The 24,011-nt window shown below is 33.9% G+C and overlaps 1 protein-coding gene and 1 long non-coding RNA gene across 2 annotated transcripts; both read right to left on the bottom strand.

The window, feature by feature from the left end:
• Nucleotides 1-483: 483 nt before the first annotated feature.
• On the bottom strand, nt 484-9,032 carry LOC145803355 (uncharacterized). The gene is made up of 2 exons (XR_014345460.1): nt 8,537-9,032; nt 484-1,141 (listed from the first exon to the last, which is right to left on the bottom strand). It is a non-coding gene; the product is annotated as an uncharacterized LOC145803355 (long non-coding RNA).
• An 805-nt stretch (nt 9,033-9,837) lies between these two features.
• Nucleotides 9,838-11,835, bottom strand: LOC114272351 (ethylene-responsive transcription factor CRF1). Its single transcript, XM_028214020.2, has one exon. The coding sequence runs from the start codon at nt 11,204-11,206 to the stop codon at nt 10,154-10,156; it is 1,053 nt and encodes a 350-aa protein (XP_028069821.2). The 5' UTR covers nt 11,207-11,835; the 3' UTR covers nt 9,838-10,153.
• Between the last annotated feature and the right edge of the window lie 12,176 nt (nt 11,836-24,011).

Here is a 24,011-nt window from a genome sequence, read left to right as displayed (position 1 = left end):
ACCCTTGTATTTATGATATTTTCCTTCGTAGAAAAAATAAGCCAGACTTAAATACAATTTTTGTTTTTGGTTTCTATAAAGAATAATGTTATATGTATCAATTAGTGTACTAACTAGTTTACTAATAGATGATGTGGCATAATTTTAGAGATTTTAAGTATTTATAATTTGTATAATAGGTGGGGTCAATAATAATGAAATAATATTTATTAGTACACAAATTGATACATATAGCACTATCGTTCTATAAAACTCAGAAGAGCACGACTGCCATTCATGTAACTTCATCAAAAAAAAATTAGTCTAGGAATCCAAAATTTATTCTGAGACTTATTTATTTATTTATTTATTTATTTTTAAAATCCATCACATTTATTCTAAGATTTATGCCAAGAATTGAAATGTGTGACGGAAATTCAAAATGTATTATATAAAGGGGCAAAGCACCACTAAATCCTAATATTAGGAATTTTGGACCAGTTAGTCCTGACTTTTTTTGAAGAACTGAAAGGTCCTATTTTAAGTCTGAAGACAAGACTACCCATGATTTGGGCGCGTGGGGTTCGAAAAGTGAGGGTTAATTAGGGGCAGTGTTTATGTGCAATTTACGGAAAAGTCCAACAGTGAATTGGGGCGATCAAATCCGTAATGGTGAATGCAGACTAGTTTTGGATTTGGTGTGAATTTGGGCGATCGAATCCGATGTTTCAATGTTTTCTGGCGCGGATTTGGTGTGATTTTGGTTTGAGTTTGGTAACGTTGATGTTGTTTGATGAAATTAATAGTTCACTACATTTGTAAACCCTAGTTGCCCAATCCAACAGTTGATTACATCTGTCCTCCAAAATACGTCGCGGGCGACATTGGGGAGGGTTTGACCAAAGTTTAGATCATATCTCCAACAGTGTAGTCGATAGCTAGAGATTGCCGTCCACGGAAAACGATTGTGGAGAACATGGTGCAAGGTATGGGTTTTTATTTGATGTAAGGGTGGGTTCGTTTTCCATAACAGATTGGTTCGAAATTGAGGTGTTACGTGATGTATCCTTTACGTTTGTGGGTGAAACATCAAAGCTATTTGGTATTAGTTGATGTTAATCGCGTTTATTCAATTTCATTTTCGTGAATAACATTAGTGAACCTGTTGGCTACATATTTTGTAAAAGCCAGTTACAGTTCGACACGTGGCATAGTAAGGGTAATAAAGGAAGGTTATTCAAGCCTTTAATCCTGATCGTACACGTGGCAATAAATATTGGTCCTCACATGATCTGAGTAACACTAGATCAAACAACGGGATGCAAGATGACGTGTCTTCAACGGTTACTCATATTCAAATTCAGTACAAGAGGGAAGCTCAACTGCCAGTAATGGCGTAATGGAGCTACTTTTAAGGAAGCATGATCAGCGATCATGGAGGAGCAGTTCGACGGATCGAAGTGCAGTTCGAAGGTCATCACTGACGAGTATAAATAGCAGAGCAGCCCCCAGGAAAAAGGACGGACTCAGATCATACAAACCAGTCATTTACTTCATATATTTTCTTTTCCAGTCATTTACATTTCCAGTCTTTAAATACCTGTTCTTTAAATACCTGCACTTTAAATACCAGTACTGCACTTCGATTCATAGGAGTAACTTCAAGTAGATTCAAGTAGATTGCTGTTGTAAACCTCTCTGAGGCTGAGTTCGGACCATTGTAAGTGTTCATTTTTATGAAATACTTCAATTGTTCTTCATATTACTGTTATTTTCTATTAACTTCTCCTAAATCAAGCCACCAGTAAAAGTCCTCTTCATTGAGGCTGAAAAGAACTAAAACACAATCGTCTGATAATTGGTTGGCAATCACAATTTCTATAAGGACTGATTGATCCTTGCTGGCACGCTCACATTCACAAAAATACCCTTCGAAAAGCCAAAAAGCCAACATATATTTTTGGCACGCCCAGTGGGACTTAATTAAAAATGGCTAGAAGAAGACGACAAGGAGAAAGTGAACGCTTCGAAGAAGGCGTGGAAGGAGAGGTAGAAATACCAAATCCAGAGGATAATGTAGTAACACATCCTGTGGAAACTCCTATATTGTCAGAACCTATGGTCGAACAGACCAGTACTTCTGGACAAGAACCATATGTTCATATTATTGGACAAAACCAAGGAATTGGACCGTCCACTGTGCCATTTATTCAACCAACAAATCCATGGGATGGTTTAGTAAATGCCATGGGACAACAATTAATGAATACAATGGAAAGGTGGGCAACATCCTTTTTGGATCGAATGAATAACCACCAACCAACAAACACAAGACACACGGAGGAAGTCGTAAATGTCCCCCAACAAAGATTGGCTAGAGAAAAACAGCCTATGCAAGTTAATGGACATGCTAATGGTCAAACTAGTACCCAAAACTTTGAAAGACCATCGCTTCAGTCTTGGTATGAACCCATTTCAAGGCCTATAGCAAGCCAAAATGCCTCAGTACTTAATAATGAAGCCACACAAGTTGGTGGATCTGGCCAAGCACAAGAAACTGGCATAAGAGTGGTTACAAATCCCATGTTCGAAGCCATACCCGGCACGAGGGGGTACACTAATCCCTTATTCGAATTTACACCCGGGGGGTTGGAGGGTTTTCCCACAAATGGCAGAGACACAACACCTGTTCCAGCACCTTTTGCAGGTCCTTTCGTGGGTCATGCTCAAAGAGGTTACCCATACCCTCAACAGCAACCTGCACTGCAAGGACAACCAGCCCCAAATTTACCGCCTTATGGACCAAGAGGACCACAAGCACAAGTTTGTCCACCAAATCCTGTGTTTGCCCCTCCAGTAGTGGTTCAGCAGGCACAAAATATGGTCCCTAGAGACCAGATTGCTGATATTGTTAGGGAGATATGTGGACCAATGGCTCGGGGGGTCCAGACTCCCATATACAGAAAACCATACCCAGAATGGGTGGATAGGGTACATGAATACCCGAGGGGATTCAGGATACCAGATTTTACCCTTTTTTACGGGACTGGAAATCAATCAACGATAGAACATATTGCTAGGTTTGCTGCTCAATGCGGTGAGTTTACTAACCATGACTATATGAAACTGAGATTATTTCCAAATTCCTTAACAGGGGGAGCATTTGTATGGTACATCAACCTTACACCTGGCTCCATTCAAAATTGGCAACAAATGGAAGAGGCATTTCATGCCCAATTCTTCCAATCAGAGCCAGAAGTATCTATGGCAGATTTGGCTAGATTGAGTCAAAGGCCTGAAGAAAAGGCTACTCAGTATATTGCCAGATTTAAAAGGGCTCGAAATAAATGTAGAGTTATCCTGCCAGAGCTAGAATTCGTCAGATTGGCTCAAAATGGTTTGGAATTCAGGCTTCGAAAGAAGTTTGATTCAACTGAATTCAGAGATTTGGTCGAACTGACCTATAAGGTGTCTCGATATGAAGCATTATTAGAAGAGGAACAAGATCGAAATAATGCATCATATAAGACATATTATAGAGATCCTAATTATGAAATAGATGCAGCAGAGATTGTAGGCAAAGAACCTGTAATCTGTGAAGCATTAATTCATAAGGATACAATTATAGACCAGCAGTTTAAAAAGAAAGACTTTCACAGAAAATACTCTTTCGATTTAACAAAAACAGATGACATCTTTGATAATTTGCTCGCGGCTAATTTCCTTAAGTTACCTAAAGGAGTAAAACTACCATCTCCAGATGAACTGAAAGGAAAAGTATACTGTAAATGGCATAATTCTTGGTCTCACTCGACTAAAAACTGCATTGTTTTTCGAGACAGGATCCAAGAACAGATTCGAAAGGGAAGTTTGAAGTTCTCAGCTAAAACAGAAAAAGCCATGGGAATTGACAGTGATCCCTTTCCAGAAGTTGGAGAGGCAGCAGCCAATGTCATCACATCAGACTTTCAGAACTTGTCCTTGACAGAATTGGAGGAAGTCAATGTGCAGATGCATGTTGCTAATCAAACTAACATCAAGAAGAATGCTAGAGGCCCACCAGTTATTGAACAAGGTTTCTCGCACCAGAAGGAACACTCTGATGAAGAATCACTGGATGATGATTCTTTAGAAGCAGCGGTGATGCAGAGAATGTGCCCCAGGTGCAGACTCAGTTACAAGTGGCTGAAGGGGCTCCCAACTGATGGGAAGCAATACTACAGGGATGTTCAGAGACGTCCTAAGTCAACCAATGCTTACAACAAAAGGCCGTATCCGGCTAGTGATAGGCAGAGACCACCAGTGGTTGAGCCTGTGGTGAACAGAATGCATGACAAAGGCAAGAAGCTCTTGCATGAATCCAGGCCACATAACTATTATAGAGTGGAGAGTAGCCATTCCGAAAGAAAACTGGAGAGAGGTTCAGTTCATGGAATCAGAGCCAGAGATTGGCCCCCTAGGCCAGTTTCACGCAGGACAGAAAATGGTCACCCTTATCGAAGGTCTGAATCAGATTCAAAACATGAGGACAAAACCAAGCACTTACCTTCACGGCCAGTTTCGAAGATGGCTTCGAAGGTGGAAAGGGGCAGTTCAGCATCTGAATCAACAAGTTCATGGGTACCTGGAGTCCCAGACTGGTTTGTAATGCAAAACAAACCTAGAGAATTGCTTGTTCGAGGAGATGTTGTAAACCAAGGCAGGATGATCAGGCCTCCTATGGTAGCTCCGAATAGCTGGGTGCTGCTTAAACACCCAAAGACGTAGGAACTAGGAAAGGGTCCTCAGAGATAGTTACCCTAGATAGACGAAGGGCATCGAGGAGGCAGAGCTCCTGGAGATCCAGTGTCTTAGCAGGAATGATCCGATCATACCATTCTTGCCATTCCGGTCTTATCGTGGGCCAGCATCGGTGAGGACGATTGCTTTTCCAGTTCTTCCAGTCAAGGCCACCTTCATAAAGGAGACGTTGGTCTTCCAGACGCGGATAAAAGGTTGGGAGCTCAGTAAGGACCTCCTTGAAAATTGGTCCGAGCACGTAGTTCTGCTGCTCATGATGGCGAGGGACGAAGATACGCCCATCGATGGCGCTTTTCTCTCCAGCCTTGTACTTCTCACATTCTGCGTCAATAAGCCTTTTCAAAGCTAAAGATGAGCCTACGCGCTCTGGGGCTGGCACCTTTTGTGAAGAAGAAGCCATTGATGATACACTCTTCAGAAGATGAAGACCAAAGCAAAGAGGAACCAGTAGAGAGAAGGGTTTGTAAAAGGCAAGAGATTTCGGAACACAAAACGAGAGGGTTTTAAAACCTTTGTGTCCGAAATTATACCCCGTAAGTCGTTAAGTACAAAAAGTACGAATGCGAGGAATTTCTTCCAAATTGATAGTTTTGGAGGGAAGAGCTTATTCCGGGGATTGGGGCCAGCTTCGAAATGAAATATTTGGCTTCGAAAACAAGATCTTGGCGTCAGAAAATCAAATAACAACGGCTTCGAAATACATAAGTCAGCTTCGAAGCCTAGTATCTGCTTAAAGGTGCTAAATTGCTTGATTATGGGTCTGTTTAGGAATCAAAGTAACGACCTTCGGAGCAAACCCTAGTATTCTCTAAGTATGAGAAGCGCTGTTCAGAGCATACTACATGCTTAAAAATGCCTGAATACTCAAAGTATTGGTCTACTTCAAAAAATCCAAAGACCCGTTTGAAGGTTATCAGTCAAAATGACTCTTTAAGGAAGAGGGGCACTGTTCGAAACATCCAAGACCAATCATTGGTTTCTGTATGAGCAAGTGGGAATTGCCATAGGTTGCCCTTCGAAGCCAAAAGAGATCAGTTTAAAATTAATTGGCTATATCAACCATGACCATATATTGGTTACAGTTAGTGTTGAAAAAGTAAAGTCATTGAAATCGAAGTACTAAAATAATATCTGCCAGAATTGTCAATTGTACTCCATGAATTGGACAAAGACATGATTGGTTCTTTTAGTTCTTCATTAAACAGTTGATTCGAAGGATGAGATTGTTCAATTCGAAGTTATGAGTTAGCTTTTAGAGATGAAAGGAAATAGAGTCAAACAGTGTTGAATACAGAAAGACTTTGTTTATATTAAAGCCAAGATGATTACATTAAGTAACTCTATCTGGGCACAAATTCAAGCTCATAAAAATAAGGAATAGAATAAATAACAAGGTCATGAAATTTTGTCCAGCAATGGTCAATAAATTTCTGTTCTTTCTTTATTATTTCTTCTATCTCTTCTAAAGTTGATTGCATAAGCTGATGAGCTCTCACTTCATAATAGAGTTCTTCAGCCTTTGCTTCGAAGGCCTCTTCCCTTGATTTTTGTTCCAATTCATCTATAACCAAATCATCCCAGTATTCAGAATCTTTATTCCTGAAGTCATCGAACTCTTCGATAAAATTCTCTGCTTCATATTGGGCATGAATTCGGAGAGATAAGAGTTGATCCAGATTTTGGATGGTGATTTTAGAATTTCGATGCCAGTAGAGGAGCACTGGGAGTTGGTCCAAAAACAAATGAAGCTCTGCTTGGGCAATAGGGTTGAGAACATGACCTCTAGTCAAGATATCACAAGCCCATTGAAAGTTCTTAAGAGGAATGTCATCCTCAAGAACATTGAAGGGCAGATGGGAGAAAGCCGCGAGCAAAAGTTGAGCTTGCTTTCGCTCGGCTGAAGAAGGGGGTGACGGAGGTTGGTAAGGTGGAAAGACTTTGTCCATGGGAAGGGCAAGCCTTAGTTTCTCTGTCCAGGAAAGGATGGAAGAATGAGAAGGAGAAGATGGTTCTGCTTCAGAAGACGAAGGGGAAGGAGCAGGTGTTTCTATCTCAGAGGATGCAGATGCAGAAGAAGGTGTGGATGCTTCTATTATGGGAGATGGCACGGGAGCAGATGGAACAAAGACATTAATGTAGTCAAGCCAATCAGAAGAACAAATCTTCGCCTTTTTGGCTAAAAAGGAAGGGGTGTACCCTTGTGCTTCTTCTGAACGCTGGGCAGGGTGCATTATCTTCGTAGGCATGGAAGAAGTATACCAAGCTACAAGCAGATTCTCCTCCAAGCTACGTCGAAGGTTAATGGGCACGTAAGGGTAGACCACTGAGCTTCGAGCGTAGGAGGGAAACTCCAAGGGGTCAGTAAACTCAACAAAATGGTGATTGATTCGCTCCCTTAGATCATAAGTCTCAGGAGTGGACCAGCTTGTCCAGCCAGAAGCTCCAGAGGATGAAGAGGTCACAGTTTCATCCCATGCAGAGGTCTGTGAAGAAGAGTTTCCTAGATCCATATTTGCAACTTGTCGAAGCAAAGGCTCGAGGGTAGTTCGGTCAGAATACAAAGGGAGCTTAGGGGAAGAACTCTTTGTATCCGTAAGTTTGTAAACCAAGGGATTAAAGGCAATGTGTTCATAGTCCAAAGGTTTATAATCTGCAAAAGCCTCCATTACCTGAATATAGAAGGGCGGGTAAAGGTGGCTAATGAATGCGTGGAGGTTCTTTCGAGGGGGAACAACATCACTCAAAGGCTCTTCATATGCTTGATCAATAGAAAGGGAAGTTGATGCAGCCATAGCCTGTTCGAGTACTAAGGTATTGGGATGTTCGACGAGTTAATGCAGATGATCTCCAAATGGATGACGGTTGTGTTTCCAGAATATGGACTCCATACACGTTCTGGAAGCGCGGGAAAACTGCAATCCACTAATATCACCAAGTATTGGGTATATTAGTGCGGGGGGTAATGTTGGCTACATATTTTGTAAAAGCCAGTTACAGTTCGACACGTGGCATAGTAAGGGTAATAAAGGAAGGTTATTCAAGCCTTTAATCCTGATCGTACACGTGGCAATAAATATTGGTCCTCACATGATCTGAGTAACACTAGATCAAACAACGGGATGCAAGATGACGTGTCTTCAACGGTTACTCATATTCAAATTCAGTACAAGAGGGAAGCTCAACTGCCAGTAATGGCGTAATGGAGCTACTTTTAAGGAAGCATGATCAGCGATCATGGAGGAGCAGTTCGACGGATCGAAGTGCAGTTCGAAGGTCATCACTGACGAGTATAAATAGCAGAGCAGCCCCCAGGAAAAAGGACGGACTCAGATCATACAAACCAGTCATTTACTTCATATATTTTCTTTTCCAGTCATTTACATTTCCAGTCTTTAAATACCTGTTCTTTAAATACCTGCACTTTAAATACCAGTACTGCACTTCGATTCATAGGAGTAACTTCAAGTAGATTCAAGTAGATTGCTGTTGTAAACCTCTCTGAGGCTGAGTTCGGACCATTGTAAGTGTTCATTTTTATGAAATACTTCAATTGTTCTTCATATTACTGTTATTTTCTATTAACTTCTCCTAAATCAAGCCACCAGTAAAAGTCCTCTTCATTGAGGCTGAAAAGAACTAAAACACAATCGTCTGATAATTGGTTGGCAATCACAATTTCTGTAAGGACTGATTGATCCTTGCTGGCACGCTCACATTCACAAAAATACCCTTCGAAAAGCCAAAAAGCCAACAGAACCCAATCAAAACACTAACATTTGAAAACCCTTTCTACCAAAGTTGCATCTGCGAAACGACGTGGGCGTGAGGGTATTTTGGCCTGCGATTAACGTTGTCGGCGGAACACCAATGACCTTACATTAGCATATCGGAGGCGTCGTTCACAATGTGGGTGAAACATCAAAGCTATTTGGTATTAGTTGATATTAATCGAGAAATAGGATTGGTGTGATCGTGAACTACTGTGTTTGTTGTTGATGTTGTTTTGTGATGTTGATGTTGCTGCTGATGTTGCTAATGTTGATGTTGCTGCTGATATTGATAATGTTGATGTTGTTTTTGTGATGCTGCTGATGTTGTTTTGTGATATTGGTGATGTTGCTGATATTGTTTTTGGCATGATTGATGTTCCAGTACTGTGTTGCCAATGTTGTTGATGTTGATGACGTTGCCGATGTTGTTGTGTGGGTGAAACATCTTGTTTTGTTTTGTTGCAAAATATAACATTATAAACCCAACACTAAAATGTGAAACAACTTTGAGAAGAGTCCATGAAATTCCCTCCTACAAAATATCAATGTTACAACATCCTTAAACACACACACCATGACAAAATCAAAATAAAATTGTAATATGGATAAAAATGTAAATTTTATACACAATATATCAAAAACATATATCATACCAAAAATAAAAAGGATTAAATGATTTAAGAAAAAACACTCAGGACTAACTAGAGCAACATTTATCAAAATAGAATTTATGAATAATTTTTTCTATATAAAGTTCATGTGTAAAGTAAGGATTACATATTTTATGTTTTTAAATAATTTTTTGAGTAGTACTACTGGAAAAAAAAAATTTAAAAAAAAAGAATGATAAAAAAATGTAATAGTTATATCTACACCAATTAAATTGATTTTAATGGCAAATGGTACATGCCTTGTACCAGGTCCAAGTTGGATTGTCCAACCCAAAATATTATAAAAAAGAGAAATGATAAGTTAAGTTGGATTGTCTAACCCAAAATATTATAAAAAAGAGAAATGATAAGTTCTAAATTTAAAACTTTAATGATGTGGTCAAAAAAAAAAAAAAAAAAAAAAAATACACACACAAACAAATATCTCATATCTTAAGTGGTTCAAGTGGTGGTCAGCTCTTCTCTAGAGCTCTCAATTTTTTTCTTATTAAAAATTATGTAATGGTTTTGAGACTCTACAACCTATAATATTAGATTTTGAGTGATTATAAATATTTTGAGTTTTTCTCAAATGAAAATATTTGAAATTAAGACCATAAAACTCGACAAATCATTAATTGAGAGTGCCAAATACATTTACTCATACACTTGCATTAGTATGCCTTTGCATTCATTACATTTCATTCTCTCACCCAATTCAAGTCTCTTCCAAAGCCATGACTAAAAACCACGTCCCTTTAACAAAAGGCACGTACTCAAATCCTCGTCCGTCACCGTTAATACGACGGAGTTCGTTTTTCTAACTAATAAATTAACAAATAAAAACATAAACAAAACTCAAACCACCAAAAATAAAAATATAAAAAAAAACAAAAGCTGATAACTTAATTCCCACCGATCAAAATTTCTGGAAAAATTGTGGTTTACTCTGAATCATATCGCAACAGGAGAATCTGATCCCAATATATCGCCACCTATGTCTTGGAATTGGATATAATCGTCGATTTGAAAATAATCATCCATAGGTGATTGGTCGAGTCCGAATCCGAAGTCATCACCCGATCCAAATAACCGTTCCGGGTCTTGAAAATTGCAAAGTGAATCAGGAAGAACTGTATCGATCCCGAACCCGAACTCATTGTCTCGTAAACCCGACCATTCGAACAACTCGGGCACCGGATCTTGAAAATCAAACAGTGAATCAGGAAACATGGAATCGAGCGCCGAGATATTGTGAAAGTTCTCTGATCCGGATATGTCATCGCATGTGAAATGTTGAGATTTTGTAATGACTGAGTCACTCAGCGACAACTCAGCTTCTTCGTTGGCAGGAGAGTGTGCAATGACTGAGTCACTCAGCGACAACTCAGCTTCTTCGTTCGTCGGAGAGTGGAATCGTAAAACAGACGTCGGAGAGGGAAGATTGTTCTTGTCATCGCCGGAATTGTAATCGGAAACTGACACCGGCGTGATTTCCCGAGCGATTTTCGCCGGAGGAGTGACGAAGTTGGTGAGCGCGTCAGGTCCACGCAACTGAATCGCCGCGTGGTCGTAAACCCTGGCTGCCTCTTCGGCTGTCTCGTAAGTCCCTAACCACAGCCGTACACGTTTCGACGGATCTCTGATCTCCGCCGACCATTTTCCCCACGGCCGTTGCCTCACGCCGCGAAACTTCTTCTCCGATCGATTCGCCGGAGTTTGAATTTTTCCGGTGGACTTTTTCCGGCGATTCGTCTTCGTTGCTGGTCTATTATTGACATTCAGGTTCTCTCTCGAAGACGATTCGATGATGATCTCGTTGAAGAACCTTTTCACTCTCTGACGTCTGAACAATCCTTCTTCGTCGCTCGACGAGTCGGTTGCTTCGGCGTCGGTTACAGATATTCTCACGACTCTCGGTCCGGCGGCATTCATCTCCGGCAGCCTTCTCCTCACCGTCGTGGTTTGCTGTCGGTGTTCACTGTACTTCACTATGCTTCGATCCATATCTCTACAGATTTCTCAGATTCGCATTGAAAGGCACAGAGAATAAGAGCGTGAAATAGTGGTTGTAGAAACAGAAAAGATTCGTTGAAGATTTGACTTGAAGAGAATAAAGAGAGGTTTTAGAGAGAGAAAAGTGTGTTTGAGGAGGAGAATTGTTGAGGAAAGTTACAGAAAATGAAGAGAGAGAGAGGGAGAGAGAGACAGAGAGAGAGAAGAAAAAGTAGAGAGATAAAAATTGAAACACACTTTCTTCGCCGATCGAGAGATTAGCTGAGAAGGTGTAAAATCCACAGGCATGCGTGAGTCTGAGAGAGAGAGAGAGAGTGAAAGAAAAAGTGAAGTTTTCTAGGAAAGTTGCTGAGAAAAAGAGAGGGAAAATGTGGGTGAGGAGGAGGAGCACCAAACCTTTTGCCGGGAAAAGGAAAGGGAATAAATTTCCGGAATCAAACAGAACTGTGGTGGGAAGTGAAGCTTCTACTCCTTGCTTCTTCTTCTTCTTTTTTTTTTTTCTCAGGTATTTTCTCGAGAAAATCTTAGAAATAAGAGGAAAATGATTGAGAGCTTGAAAGGGAGTAGAGACTGAAACTACTTACTGGTATTGGGGTTCTTTATAGGGGGCTCATAGTTCATGAATAATTAATTTGATTTGATTTTTAAATATTAATTGGGAAGGAGAGGAGTAAGGCTGTTTGGAGATATTTATTTTTACCGAGCTCCCGCATTTGGTGGGTCTCTATCTGACACGTGGAAATTTCAAATGGAGGATTTTTTTATTTTTATTTTTCAATGAAAAACTGAGGTTTAATTTTTTAAGAAAAATGCTTGGGAGCATTAATTAGTGCTCCCACTAATTAGGTGGCAGTGGGTCTCGTCATTAATGATGTGATGTTTTGGTCTTGGAGTTGTGTTTTTTTTTTTTTTTTTACTTTTTTAATGCATTAGTGCTATTAGTGGTGATATTTTTAGTGGGATGAATCATTGTTGATTTTTTAATGCATCTAATCTAGATATATTTAGAAAGCAAAAATATTTGTGAAAATTATTTAGCCTCCGTTTGGGAAGTGGGTTGGCTTTTTGGCTTTTTGGCTTGTTGACTATTTTAGCCTGGGCTATTTTAGCCTGGTTTGGGAAGGGCTTTTTAGCTTTTTGACTTTTTTGGCTTTTTTTGTGAGAGAGGATTGTAATGATTATGGGTTAGATTTGATGTTTTGTTTTTTGTGGCTAAAATAGCCTATTTTATTTTTTGTGGCTATTTTAGCCCCAAACCAAGTTCCCAAACAATGCCTTACAGAATTCAACTAATAAAAAAATAAGAAAGTGTATGAAATTTCTGTATTTTTAATATTGAGTGATTTTTTTAAAAAAAATTCATAATTTTTTTACTTATTAAAATGCTATAGGCAACAATATTTTTACTAAATATTTTTATTAAATATCTCACATAAATGTGAACATGTGGACCTTACACTCGTGTGAAATATTTCATCATTTATTTGATATAAATGTTGGTATTCCTAACCTTAGTCATTTTGATTAAGTGGATCAAAAAAATATATTAATTAAAATATTTTTAAAAGTTCAGTAAAAATTTTAAAAAATACAAATTAAAAATTTTAAAAATATTTTTGAAATTTTAAAAACCCAATAATTTTTTTTATTTTATATTAAATTTCATATGAAATCATTCATATGCTTTAGTGATAAATTTGATATTAAAATCATTCTATGATTATAGGCTTCAAAGGAAAATGTCTCGTAACTCAAATTTTGTGGCTCAAAAGTGGCTCAAATGGCCAAAACGACGTCGTTTTGGCCATTTTTATATTGTTCTGTACTCAAAACGACGTCGTTTTGACCATTTGAGCCACAAAATTTGAGCTACGTAACATTGTCGGGCTTCAAAATATGTTATATTATTGTGTATGCATTCTCTCTCTCTCTCTCTCTATATATATATATATATATATATATCTTTATTTATTTATATATTGTTGGGGTTTAGGGTTATTATATTATTAGTCTTTATTTTTAGAGAAAATTATTAGTCAGTGGCATTTTCACAAAAATATTAAAAGTTGATGAAAAAATTTAAGAATTCAATTATTAATATGGGTTTATTACACTCTCTACCTTTAAACAATCCTCAAATTATCTATTCAGTCTTTGAATTATCAATCAAATCTATTTAGTCCATAAAATATATAAATCAGAATCTATTTAGTCTTTAAACTATTAATTGAATCTATTAAATTTCTAAAATATTTAATTCAAATATATTTAGCCCCCAAAAGGATTACAAAAATAAAATACATACCCATACATATTATAAATTAGTAAAAGATCATCCCTAATTAAGATTTTATTACAGAAAAATCTTTTAAATTTTTATTGTCTTTAAAATGTATTTTATTTCGTTGTGTATTTAAATTAATATTAGAGTCTAATTTTTCAATCTTGCCAATAAATTATATGAATATTAGATATATTGAAAATGTAAAATTAGATAATTTAAATAATAACACTTCTCTACAAATAATAATAGAATAAAATAATACATTAATTAAGTAATAAAAAGAATTTAGCGAAAAATTTAAAAACAATCAATTAAAAATTATAGATGAAATATGGCAAATAATGCTAGATAAAGGCAAGCATATATCCATGGTAGAAGATTAGTAAGAAAATACTATAGATAATTACCCTTATCCTTATAAAGGAAATTTAATATATGGATTGGCGCCCACTTTTGAAATACATGATAAAAATTTAAGGCCTTTTTGAAATAAAATTTTAACTAGATATGATTTTTGATTTGATTTATAATATTTATAAGCTTGTATTTTATTTTTGCAATCATTTTAGGGACTAAATAAGTTTGAATTGAATATTTTGGGGATTTAATGAATTCAATCGATAGTTTAGGGACTAAATAGACTTTTTGATTTGTATACTTTAGGGATATAGTAGACACAATCAATAGTTCAAGAATTAAATAAACAATTTAATGATAATTTAAAAATATAAAATATAATAAATTATATTAATATTTGTACGAGTACGAAATAATTCTTCTCGTATAATCTTATTGATCAAGTTTGCATTTCTCCAAATGTCGTCGTCTTATCATCTAAAAACACAAACGTGAGTTAGCCGATGGGTGTGTGTCGAAAACCCCTCCGATGCCAAAGTCAATAAGTTGACAAAAGATACTAAAACTCTGTGTATTCGAGAGTAAGAATTGCAATACCTAGGAATAGGTTCTGTATGAGTTTTTATAGATTCCGCGTGGCACAATTCTAGTAGGACTATATCTCTCCTTAGCAAAGTCCTTGTAGGAGTCACATTCCTAAAGGATAATGCTTATCCTTATAAAACCCTTCTCATTGCCAATCAAGCGAGATGGTTCAAACTCTTTGCTCGACTATCGTTGCGGTCAACAGAGCCATCACGGCTCTGTGCTTTCTTTGACAGAGCCGTGTTAGCCACATAGCTCAGCCCTCTTTATTGAAGACATTTCGGTCCGCTAATGGACTACCTTCAAGTAGCTAGATCCAGGCTCTAGCAACCTATCTCTGACCGGCCTAGTGTCTACTTAACCCAAGACTGAGCTATCCCAGCTCTCAAACCGACCCATTATGCGGCCCAACCTCCAAAGATAATCTTATCTAGCTCGGTCTAATTTATCTACACAAATTACCCTCTCAATATTTATAAAATTTCTCACTGAATTTAAAATTTTTCCTTATTCTTATTCGCACTCAATTTTTCATTGACTACACAACCATAGAAAGAATGCAACAAAATTATTGTTAAAAAAAATGACAAATAAACTTTAGCTGTATACTTGGCATATTTCTTTTAACATCATACACTTATATCTACTATCTATTATTATTATAAAATGTGAAAAGTCTGATATATTTTTTATTTTATTTTTTTAAATCTCAATTTTATTCTTTTAAATTTATTATATTTTTTAAAAGTCATGAAAAGTCCTATATAAACCAATTATGCCTTTATTTTTAGAGTTGAATACTAAAAAACGATATATTTGCTTTCAGGAGTCCTATATAAATATAAATAAACGGTCTTCATTCTTATCAAAAAAGAAAAAGGTAATCTCTCTATTTTCTACATTGATGATGATTGAAGAGAAAAAAATAATTACTCTTTCTTATTTTCTGTGTCTACTTCTATACTGATATACATAATATTTATAATCGTCCATCATGAATCAAATCACTATGAATAAATTTATTATTATTTTTTTTTTCTAAACAGAATACATAACAAATTATTTTCTAAATGTATTTAAATTAAGTGAATCTAAGTCTAAAAGTAAAATAAAAAAAAATTAAATTGAGTGAATTTAAAAAGAAAATAAGAGGGTTATTAAAAAAACAGTGTCAAAGACAAAAAAAACAAAAAAATTCAAAATAAAAGTTTGAAAAAACAAAACAAATCAAACTAATCGTTATAAATTCTCTTTTTTTTAAAATCTTTCTTGACTAATCTCTAATTTTAAACAAATCATTCACAAATTCCTTTCAATTTTTATGTGAATTTAATAATCTAATTAAAAAATAGTGTATATGTTGGAAAAATGGTGAATTATAAGGCTTATTTTGGGCCGACTTTGAGCCCAAAAATTGAGTGGGCCCCGAACGTCTTTTGGGGCAGGTCCGAAGAGGTGAAGTGTTCATTGCCGCATTGCAAGTCACACGGTGAAGACGGTTCGTTAAAACCATTTATGAGTGAATGGGAACATGACGTCGTTTTCGGGTTCGTGAAATGGACATTTAAAGTTTTCAAGTGGGTTTCCTTGTGAGGCTTGTCCCACATTGAAATTTTAAGAAAGTTTTGTTGAGTATATAAACTCTAGCCTACAACACTTGGGTTGGGCCCCAAGGGGCACCCCAAGTTTGTAGAAGGGAAGAGTAATGGATAAAGTGTACCTTAGCCCAAACCACTACACGCGCGCGCGCACCGCCGCCGTCCGGCCGAGCCGGCGCGGGTGTGGGTCCGTTCTTTTATTAATTTTTTGGGCAAAATTTTATCCATTTCCGGTCCATTTTATTCCTGACAGATTAAACAGTTCTTACATTTCAAATCTGTTTGAACACAGACAGATTCAAATCTGTCCAGGTTTTCTAACTGCATCTGTTCATAACAGTTGCATATTTGTTAGGCAGTTATGAACATATTCAAAACTAAGGTTAAACAAATTTCAAGCTGTTATATATTTCGGACAGATTCATATGTGGAAAAACTGCCCAGGCAGTTTCAGCAACAGTTATATAACTCCTACAGTTGGTATATCTGTCCAGATCCGTTTGAATTTCAAAACAGTGTCTGTTGACACAGTTTTGCACTTGTTCATGCTCTAAATTGCACCTGTTGGGGACTGTGATTTTTTCTTATAAAAATAGCCATAATTCCAGCAGTCTATAGATCCGAAAAATCAGTCTGAATTTGGCCTCTTTGCTGTCCATTTGCTCTACTACATTTATTCTTCATTTATTAGTTTTAGAATAATATTAAGAGAGTATAGAACACAAGGTTTGGTTCGCCGTAAAAATTTGTGTGGAGTGCTACTACAAGTTTTTTAAGATCATTGTATCCTGGGAGATAGACGCCACTCAACTGTAAGCACCGTAGCGGGGCGAATCTGTCTTAAGGACAGAGTGTCACATACTCGACTTGGTCTTAATTTTAATTCGGTTCGATAAATAAATCCGGTATGTTATTTATTTATTTTGTTTGAATTTATTTCAAGTTATTTTATTTACACAGAAAATTGTTCCAACAGTATACACACAAAAATATAACACTAAATATCTGCATTATGACCAACTAATTAATTATGAATAATTAACTTCTCATTGTTACCAGTATTATATTGTTGCAAAAGATTTCACATATTACTTTTGTGATATCTTATATATGTCAATGCCTACATATATGAATATATAAAAAAATATAAATGTAAATTTATATATGTTACTGTATTTATACATTGTCAATCTGTAATATTATATTACCATCAGATACTTTAATTTTCTAACATGTATCTCTCTAGTAATATAGTTATATTTGTTAGGAAAAAATTATGGAATTGTATATTATTCTCCTATCAACTTATATTCAATAGATATATACATACATGCCATACAAAAAAAATGTTTACAACAAATACTTTCAATAACAAATTAAAATTGCAAAACACTACCATCACGATAATAATATTGTATTTTTTTCCCCTCACAGAAAAAATATATTATTGAGAGAAAATAGATTTTAAAATTCATAACAATATAATATCGCCTCAAACTCTTATTCATAAAATATTTTTATTACAATTAGTTAAAATGGTGAGCAAGAAGAAAAACAAGAAAATGGTGAAATAAAAACTACAAAAAAATATTGTAATATGCTCTCCAAGCAAAGTTAGACGAGCAAAAGTAAGAATTGTCCTATCTATTGTGAAGTTCAAGAAAAATAATGTACCTCATGCACACATTTTAGTCAAAATAGAAGAAAAAAATCAAATGATACCCAAACATTATCGCATCAACTCAATGATGCAACAAGTAAATACATCAAATAAAAAGTTTCAATTAATTTTTGTCATATGCCGATTATTTACATATGACATAATAAATTATATAATTTGACAGTTTCATGAAAGTGACCATACAAACACTTATAAACATAAATTTATAAATATCGTGAAAACAATTATGAAATTTCTATATCGATCGAAATATTAAACTACAATATCATTCTATTTTCTTTAAAAAAAAAAACTTTTCCACATTTTTTACATAAATGAAAATATATTAAAGATTAATGTTATATTTTTCATTATGCAAGATATTCGTGTTACATGAAACGAGACTCAATAACTCTTGATATATAAAAATCTATTACAAATAATATGTAATAGTGAATTCAATGAATTTGTATTATGAGATGAACTATTAAACAAAATTGTGTAATTAATTAATTACATGTACGGATTATGAAAAATTTAAGTGAAAAGTTGATAGAAAAAAATTTGTATAATATTATATATTTAAAGGACCTGTTTATTGTTTATTGTTTAAAATAAGATTGTGATCTCAACAATCTAGTTATAAATTAATATTTATGTTTATAAAATTTCTCATTTATCATTTAAAATTTTTAGCTGAGTATATATTCATTTTTGTTTAGTTGTATTTTGAATACAGATCAATCTACTTATAAAAGTCTCTATACTTTGTATACATATCACATATCAATTAAAAAGACACGCATAATTACAGTACTAACAATTGATAAAAATCACGTGTTACGTGCAATGCACGTGCCCAACCACTAGTTCCATTAAAAATAAGAAAACATTTACCCATAAATCTCATATGGGGAATACATTTGTCACTCAACACATAATCCACATTGGAGTGTTATGTTTTTGAAATGTTACATTGGAGTCCGGAGCGGAGGGAAGAAGGGTTCAGGGGTTCACGTGCCCCCCTGGGTTTTGAATTTTTTTTTTTTAACGTAAAGAAAATATTTTAAATAAAAAAAATTATAAAAATATTATTTAGAGTGAAATTTCAATGACATTTTTAAAATTATAAGAACAATAATGATTATTTTGATTGAAAATAAAGAGATTACAATATTATTATCTACGAAAATTCCAATATAATGGTAATGTTTATCATTATTAACATACAAATACAATTAATCTCAATGAAAATATAGTATTTATTGAATTGTTAGTTATATTTGACATATAGGATTTATCCTCTATGTGTTTCTCTACTATTGGTTGATAATATCACATGTCAATGATGACGTGGTATGACTATTATATTGAATTTTTACACATATTTTTTATAAAAAAATTACTTTATCATTATATAATTTATTTTAAAACTTTATATCCATGACTTTTTTTTAATATTGTTCATGATACACTAATTACAAATAACATTCACTTTGTTTGATTTGAGTTTTCTAAAAACACTTTTCAGAAAATTTTACTTTTTTGTTTTCCGTATATTTTTGTTTATATTGAATTTTTTTAATATTTTAAGCAGTTTTTTTAAATTTTTAAACACACCTAACATAAACATACTTAGAAAGTATAATTTTTGCGAAAAAAATCTTTAAAAAACTCACTAAATACCAAAAATATTTATAAAAAAAATGAAAAATCAGTACATTTTTCATATTTTCATGTATTTATTAATTTTTTAAAATATTTTTTCACAAATGTTTTATTTTTTTAGACACATCTAAGTAAGATGCATCTAAAAAAGTAAAAAAAAAAACGTTTAAAATTTTAAAAATATTCACTAAAAACAAAAAAAATACGAAAAATAAAAAAACTCAATTTAAAAAAAAATTAATTCAAAAAATTCAAACCAAACACACTGTTAATTTTTTTTATCTTTCTTGAAGTCAATCGTAAAAATTTATGTGAAATATTTTTATAAAAATTTTCAATATTGTAATTAATAAGTGCCCCCTCTGAGTTAATTTATTGGCTCCGTCACTGATTGGAGTGTTATGTTTGAAAAAAAATATACTAAGTAATTTTTTTTTTTTTTGAAGTGTGACGTTTAATAATTTCCACATTATGAGAAAACTCACATTTGTCTCTCAACACATAATACACGCACGTTTATACTTAGTCCTTTATATAATTTACACTATAATGAGACATTTGGGTTCATAATAAAAAAGAAAAGATTAAACAATTCATAAGATCACTGTTTGAAATTTATTGGTACTTCACTCTAAAAATAATGATAATAATTTCATGTCAAATGGGTACACAAATATATTTTTGATGCATTTAGCACCTTCCTTGTTTAGATCAATGTTTTGAGAAAACTATTCACTAGCCTTAGAATTAAGAGTAATGCTAGTTATATTAATTAGTGTACCAATTAATATATTAAGACATAAGATATATATATATATATATATATGGGTTTCACCACTTAATATGATTATACATAATATTATATTTATTTAATATTAATTGATACACTAATTAATAGTTATAGCATTACTTTAGAATTAACCATGTTTGAATTTATCATGATCAATTCAATATCGATATGTTTACCCAAGTTAATAAAAAAATATTACATAAACTAATGATCTTATTGAAATAGGTGGCATTTCAATTTCTAAAAAAATTTAGGGTAAAACACTAATAAATTCTAAAATATGATTTTATGAACTTTTAGTCATTCATTTTTGTGTATGAATCCAAAGGTCTCATTAAAGTGAAAATTATACAAAAAGATAATCACTTACACTTTTAGATTTAATTTTTGAAGGATAAAAATAAATTTCTCCAAATGTAAAATTACACATTTGAGCAATCCGCATTATAGAGATTTTAGATTTTCTCATTTTGGAACAAATACTACATTACGAACAATAACTTAATACTCTAATATAACACTCCAATGTAACACACTAAAAAACTTTTTAGTGTACTTTTCCTAAGCGTAACAACGTAATACTCCAAAAAATCTCATTAGTGTATTTTTTCCAAACGTAATATTCCAATATAACAAATAAAAAAACTCCTTATTGTACTTTTTTCAAATGTAACACTCAAATATTCAAATGTAACACATTCTAATGTAACACACACAAAAATACTAAAAAAACTCTTTAATGTACATTTTTCCAACGGAACACTCACAGTTTGAAATTATATATTTGCCCAAAACTTACAAAGAAATTTTTGTACTCCTTTTGAAATGGTTTGAAGAATCCCACATTTGTTTGGAATGGGTTGAAGAATCACACATCTTTTTTTTTTTTTTTTTTGGAGTGTTACATTTGGAAAAAGTACATTAACGAGTTTTTGTATGTGTTACATTATAATGTTACACTAAGAAGTTTTTTTGGAATATTATGTTTAGAAAAAGTACACAAATGAGTTTTTTTAGAGTGTTATATTGGAGTGTTACGTTGAATATTACAATTTAAAATTATACATTTGTCAAAAGTTTACTAAGGAGTTTTTGTACTCCTTTTGAAATGTTTGAAAAAACCTATATTTGAAATTATTTTTATATTCCTTTTGAAATGTTTGAAAAATTTCATATTTTAAGTTATTCCAAATAAAAAAAGATTCTCATATATAAATTCATCCCAAATTGATTCTCATATATTATGCATCTTACCTTTTTTTGGCACAAAAGGAAAAAAAAAAAAAAATGAAACATAATAGAAATAAGGGTATAATCGTAAACTTAATTTCTAAATAATATATTAAATCTATTTTTTCAAAATCAATGGAACTAATTGGTTTATAAGAAATCTTTGAGACTAAAGCTATGTTTGGTTTTGACTTTTTGGCTAAAAAAGCACAAAAGACAAAATTGGCTATATAAGCCAATAAAACAAAATGTTACATCTAAATCATAATCATTACACTTTTTCACCCACAAAAGTTAAAAAAATCAAAAATAAAAACCAAATGAGGCAAAAGAAGTCGGGCTAAAATAGTCAAAAAGTTAAAAAATCAAGTTATTTTAACTTTTTTCAAACGAAGACTAAATAGATTACCATTTCTCAATATGAAATTTATAGCTAAATTTTTCAAAATTTAGGGATCATTTGGTTTTTGAGTTGGGCTAAAAAATCACAAAAGGACAAAAAAAAAAAGACAAAAGGTCAAAAATCACAAAAGGACAAAAAAATTGTCAAAACAAAACTAAAAAGTCAAAAAAACTAAACGAACAACCAAAAAAATCCCAAATTAAAAAAATTAAAAAATTAACTAAAAAAATTATTGCCAAATGAACACTTATTACCTAGCTAGTTGGTTAGTTAAAAAATTTAATTAATTTCTATACTCTTTTCTGTCTGTAATTATTATTACTTTCACCATCTTTGACTTTTTACAGCTAGGAACAACGTAGGTTTTGCTGCCCAATCTGTTTTTGGCTCTGTTTGGTAGGGTTTATTTTTAACTTATTTCAACTTTTATCTTAATTTAAGCGATTTTGATATGTTTGGTTCAACTTAACAATACAGATTATAGTTTTTTATAAGTCAAAAATCAACTTATTCTTTGAGTAAGGGAGGAGAAACTTAATTTATAGGTAAAAAATCAGCTTAAGCGTGCAACTGAGATGTGAGGGGTAAAATGACTAAAATGCTCCTCACAATTTCAAATTATTACAACTGTGCCACGTATATAAACCAAAACACACTCATTCTTGTCCCTCATATGAGCCAAAGAGATGATTTCCGGCGAAGGGGATTTCCAACGACGGGTTCTGGTTCTCTCTCTCTATCTCTCTCTCTTCGTTATCTCTCTCTCACGAACCAAAAGGCAAATCCCTAGCTCGCCGTCGATGAACTAGAGCTCGCCATCGACGGCGTGACGATCGAACGGTAATGAACTAGAGCTCACGATCAATAACCCTAACCACACCCATCGCGATCGTAGCAGTTCTCTCTCTCCAATGTCGCGATCTGAAACCCTAACGCCCCGTCCTCCGTCGCGATCGATCGCAGCAAATCTGTAATAACCCCGACCTCCGATTAATGCTAAACCATGATTATTTAAGCCTAACAGTAATTTAAAAGGAATCCAAAATTAAATTGCATATGTATTGCATTATCTTTGTGTTTTTATCTGTTTGCCATAAAATGATCTGTTTATGTTTTGACTTTGAACTGCGAATTGAAAGCCTTATCGGCGACCGATTCAGAAATTGATTAATGTTTTATGCTAATTAGAATTTATGTAATTTTATGGTAAATTTTAGGGGAATTTGATTTGGTGTGATTCAATTGGATTAAATAAACTAAATTATATTAGTTGGACTTATCTACCATTATACCACTTAGTGGCTTGATTTGTGACCAATCTTATCACACCTTGTTACACTTAGAAGTATATCTCCTCAGCCATTTTCTTGGCCAAAACTGACTAGAGAGAGAGAGAGTTAGGAGAAAATAGAATTCATCTAGAGATTTGGCTTGGAACTTAGGAGAATTGAAGAGGCTTTGCAAATTTGAGCTCCTAAACTTGGAATTCAAGGTTTAAGGTAGGAGATTCCCCTTTCAATTGTGAATTTAAGATTAATTCTTGCTTGGTTCATGAGACATTAGTGATCTAAGTTATGAATTGATTGAAAATGTTGAATTGAGGCTTAAATCATGCATGCATGTCTACATTCTCAGCCATTTTCTTGGCCAAAACTGACTAGAGAGAGAGAGTTAGGAGAAAATAGAATTCATCTAGAGATTTGGCTTGGAACTTAGGAGAATTGAAGAGGCTTTGCAAATTTGAGCTCCTAAACTTGGAATTCAAGGTTTAAGGTAGGAGATTCCCCTTTCAATTGTGAATTTAAGATTAATTCTTGCTTGGTTCATGAGACATTAGTGATCTAAGTTATGAATTGATTGAAAATGTTGAATTGAGGCTTAAATCATGCATGCATGTCTACATTCTTGAATTGTGAGGTTGTTCTCATAGAATCCTCACATGCATGTCCATATTTTTGTTATAGTCCATGAATTCATCCTATTCTTGAGCTTAATCTTTCTTTGGATCATGTTTTGGAGCATCAGAAATCATGAGAATTCATGCATGTTACATTTAAGTTTGTTCTTGAAATTTTATTTGAAATTGTGTTTAATTGACTCACCTTTGGGCTTGATTTTACAAATTGATCTTTGAAACATCTTATACTATGAGTTTACAAGTGTTTTCCAGAAAATGGGCCCAAGAGGTTGAGTTTTGAGGTGTTGAATGCTTGGTTTGAGC

Source organism: Camellia sinensis, chromosome 11, assembly GCF_055761805.1.
Source record: "Camellia sinensis isolate YWXY chromosome 11, ASM5576180v1, whole genome shotgun sequence".
In the NCBI taxonomy this organism is placed as follows: domain Eukaryota; kingdom Viridiplantae; phylum Streptophyta; class Magnoliopsida; order Ericales; family Theaceae; genus Camellia; species Camellia sinensis.
Note: the sequence above shows the minus strand (reverse complement) of the source record. Positions and strands in the feature narration are given on the sequence as shown.

Bases quoted from the DNA above. Each gene is read 5' to 3' on its own strand.
- LOC114272351 (XM_028214020.2), bottom strand. From the start codon at position 11,206: ATGGATCGAAGCATAGTGAAGTACAGTGAACACCGACAGCAAACCACG.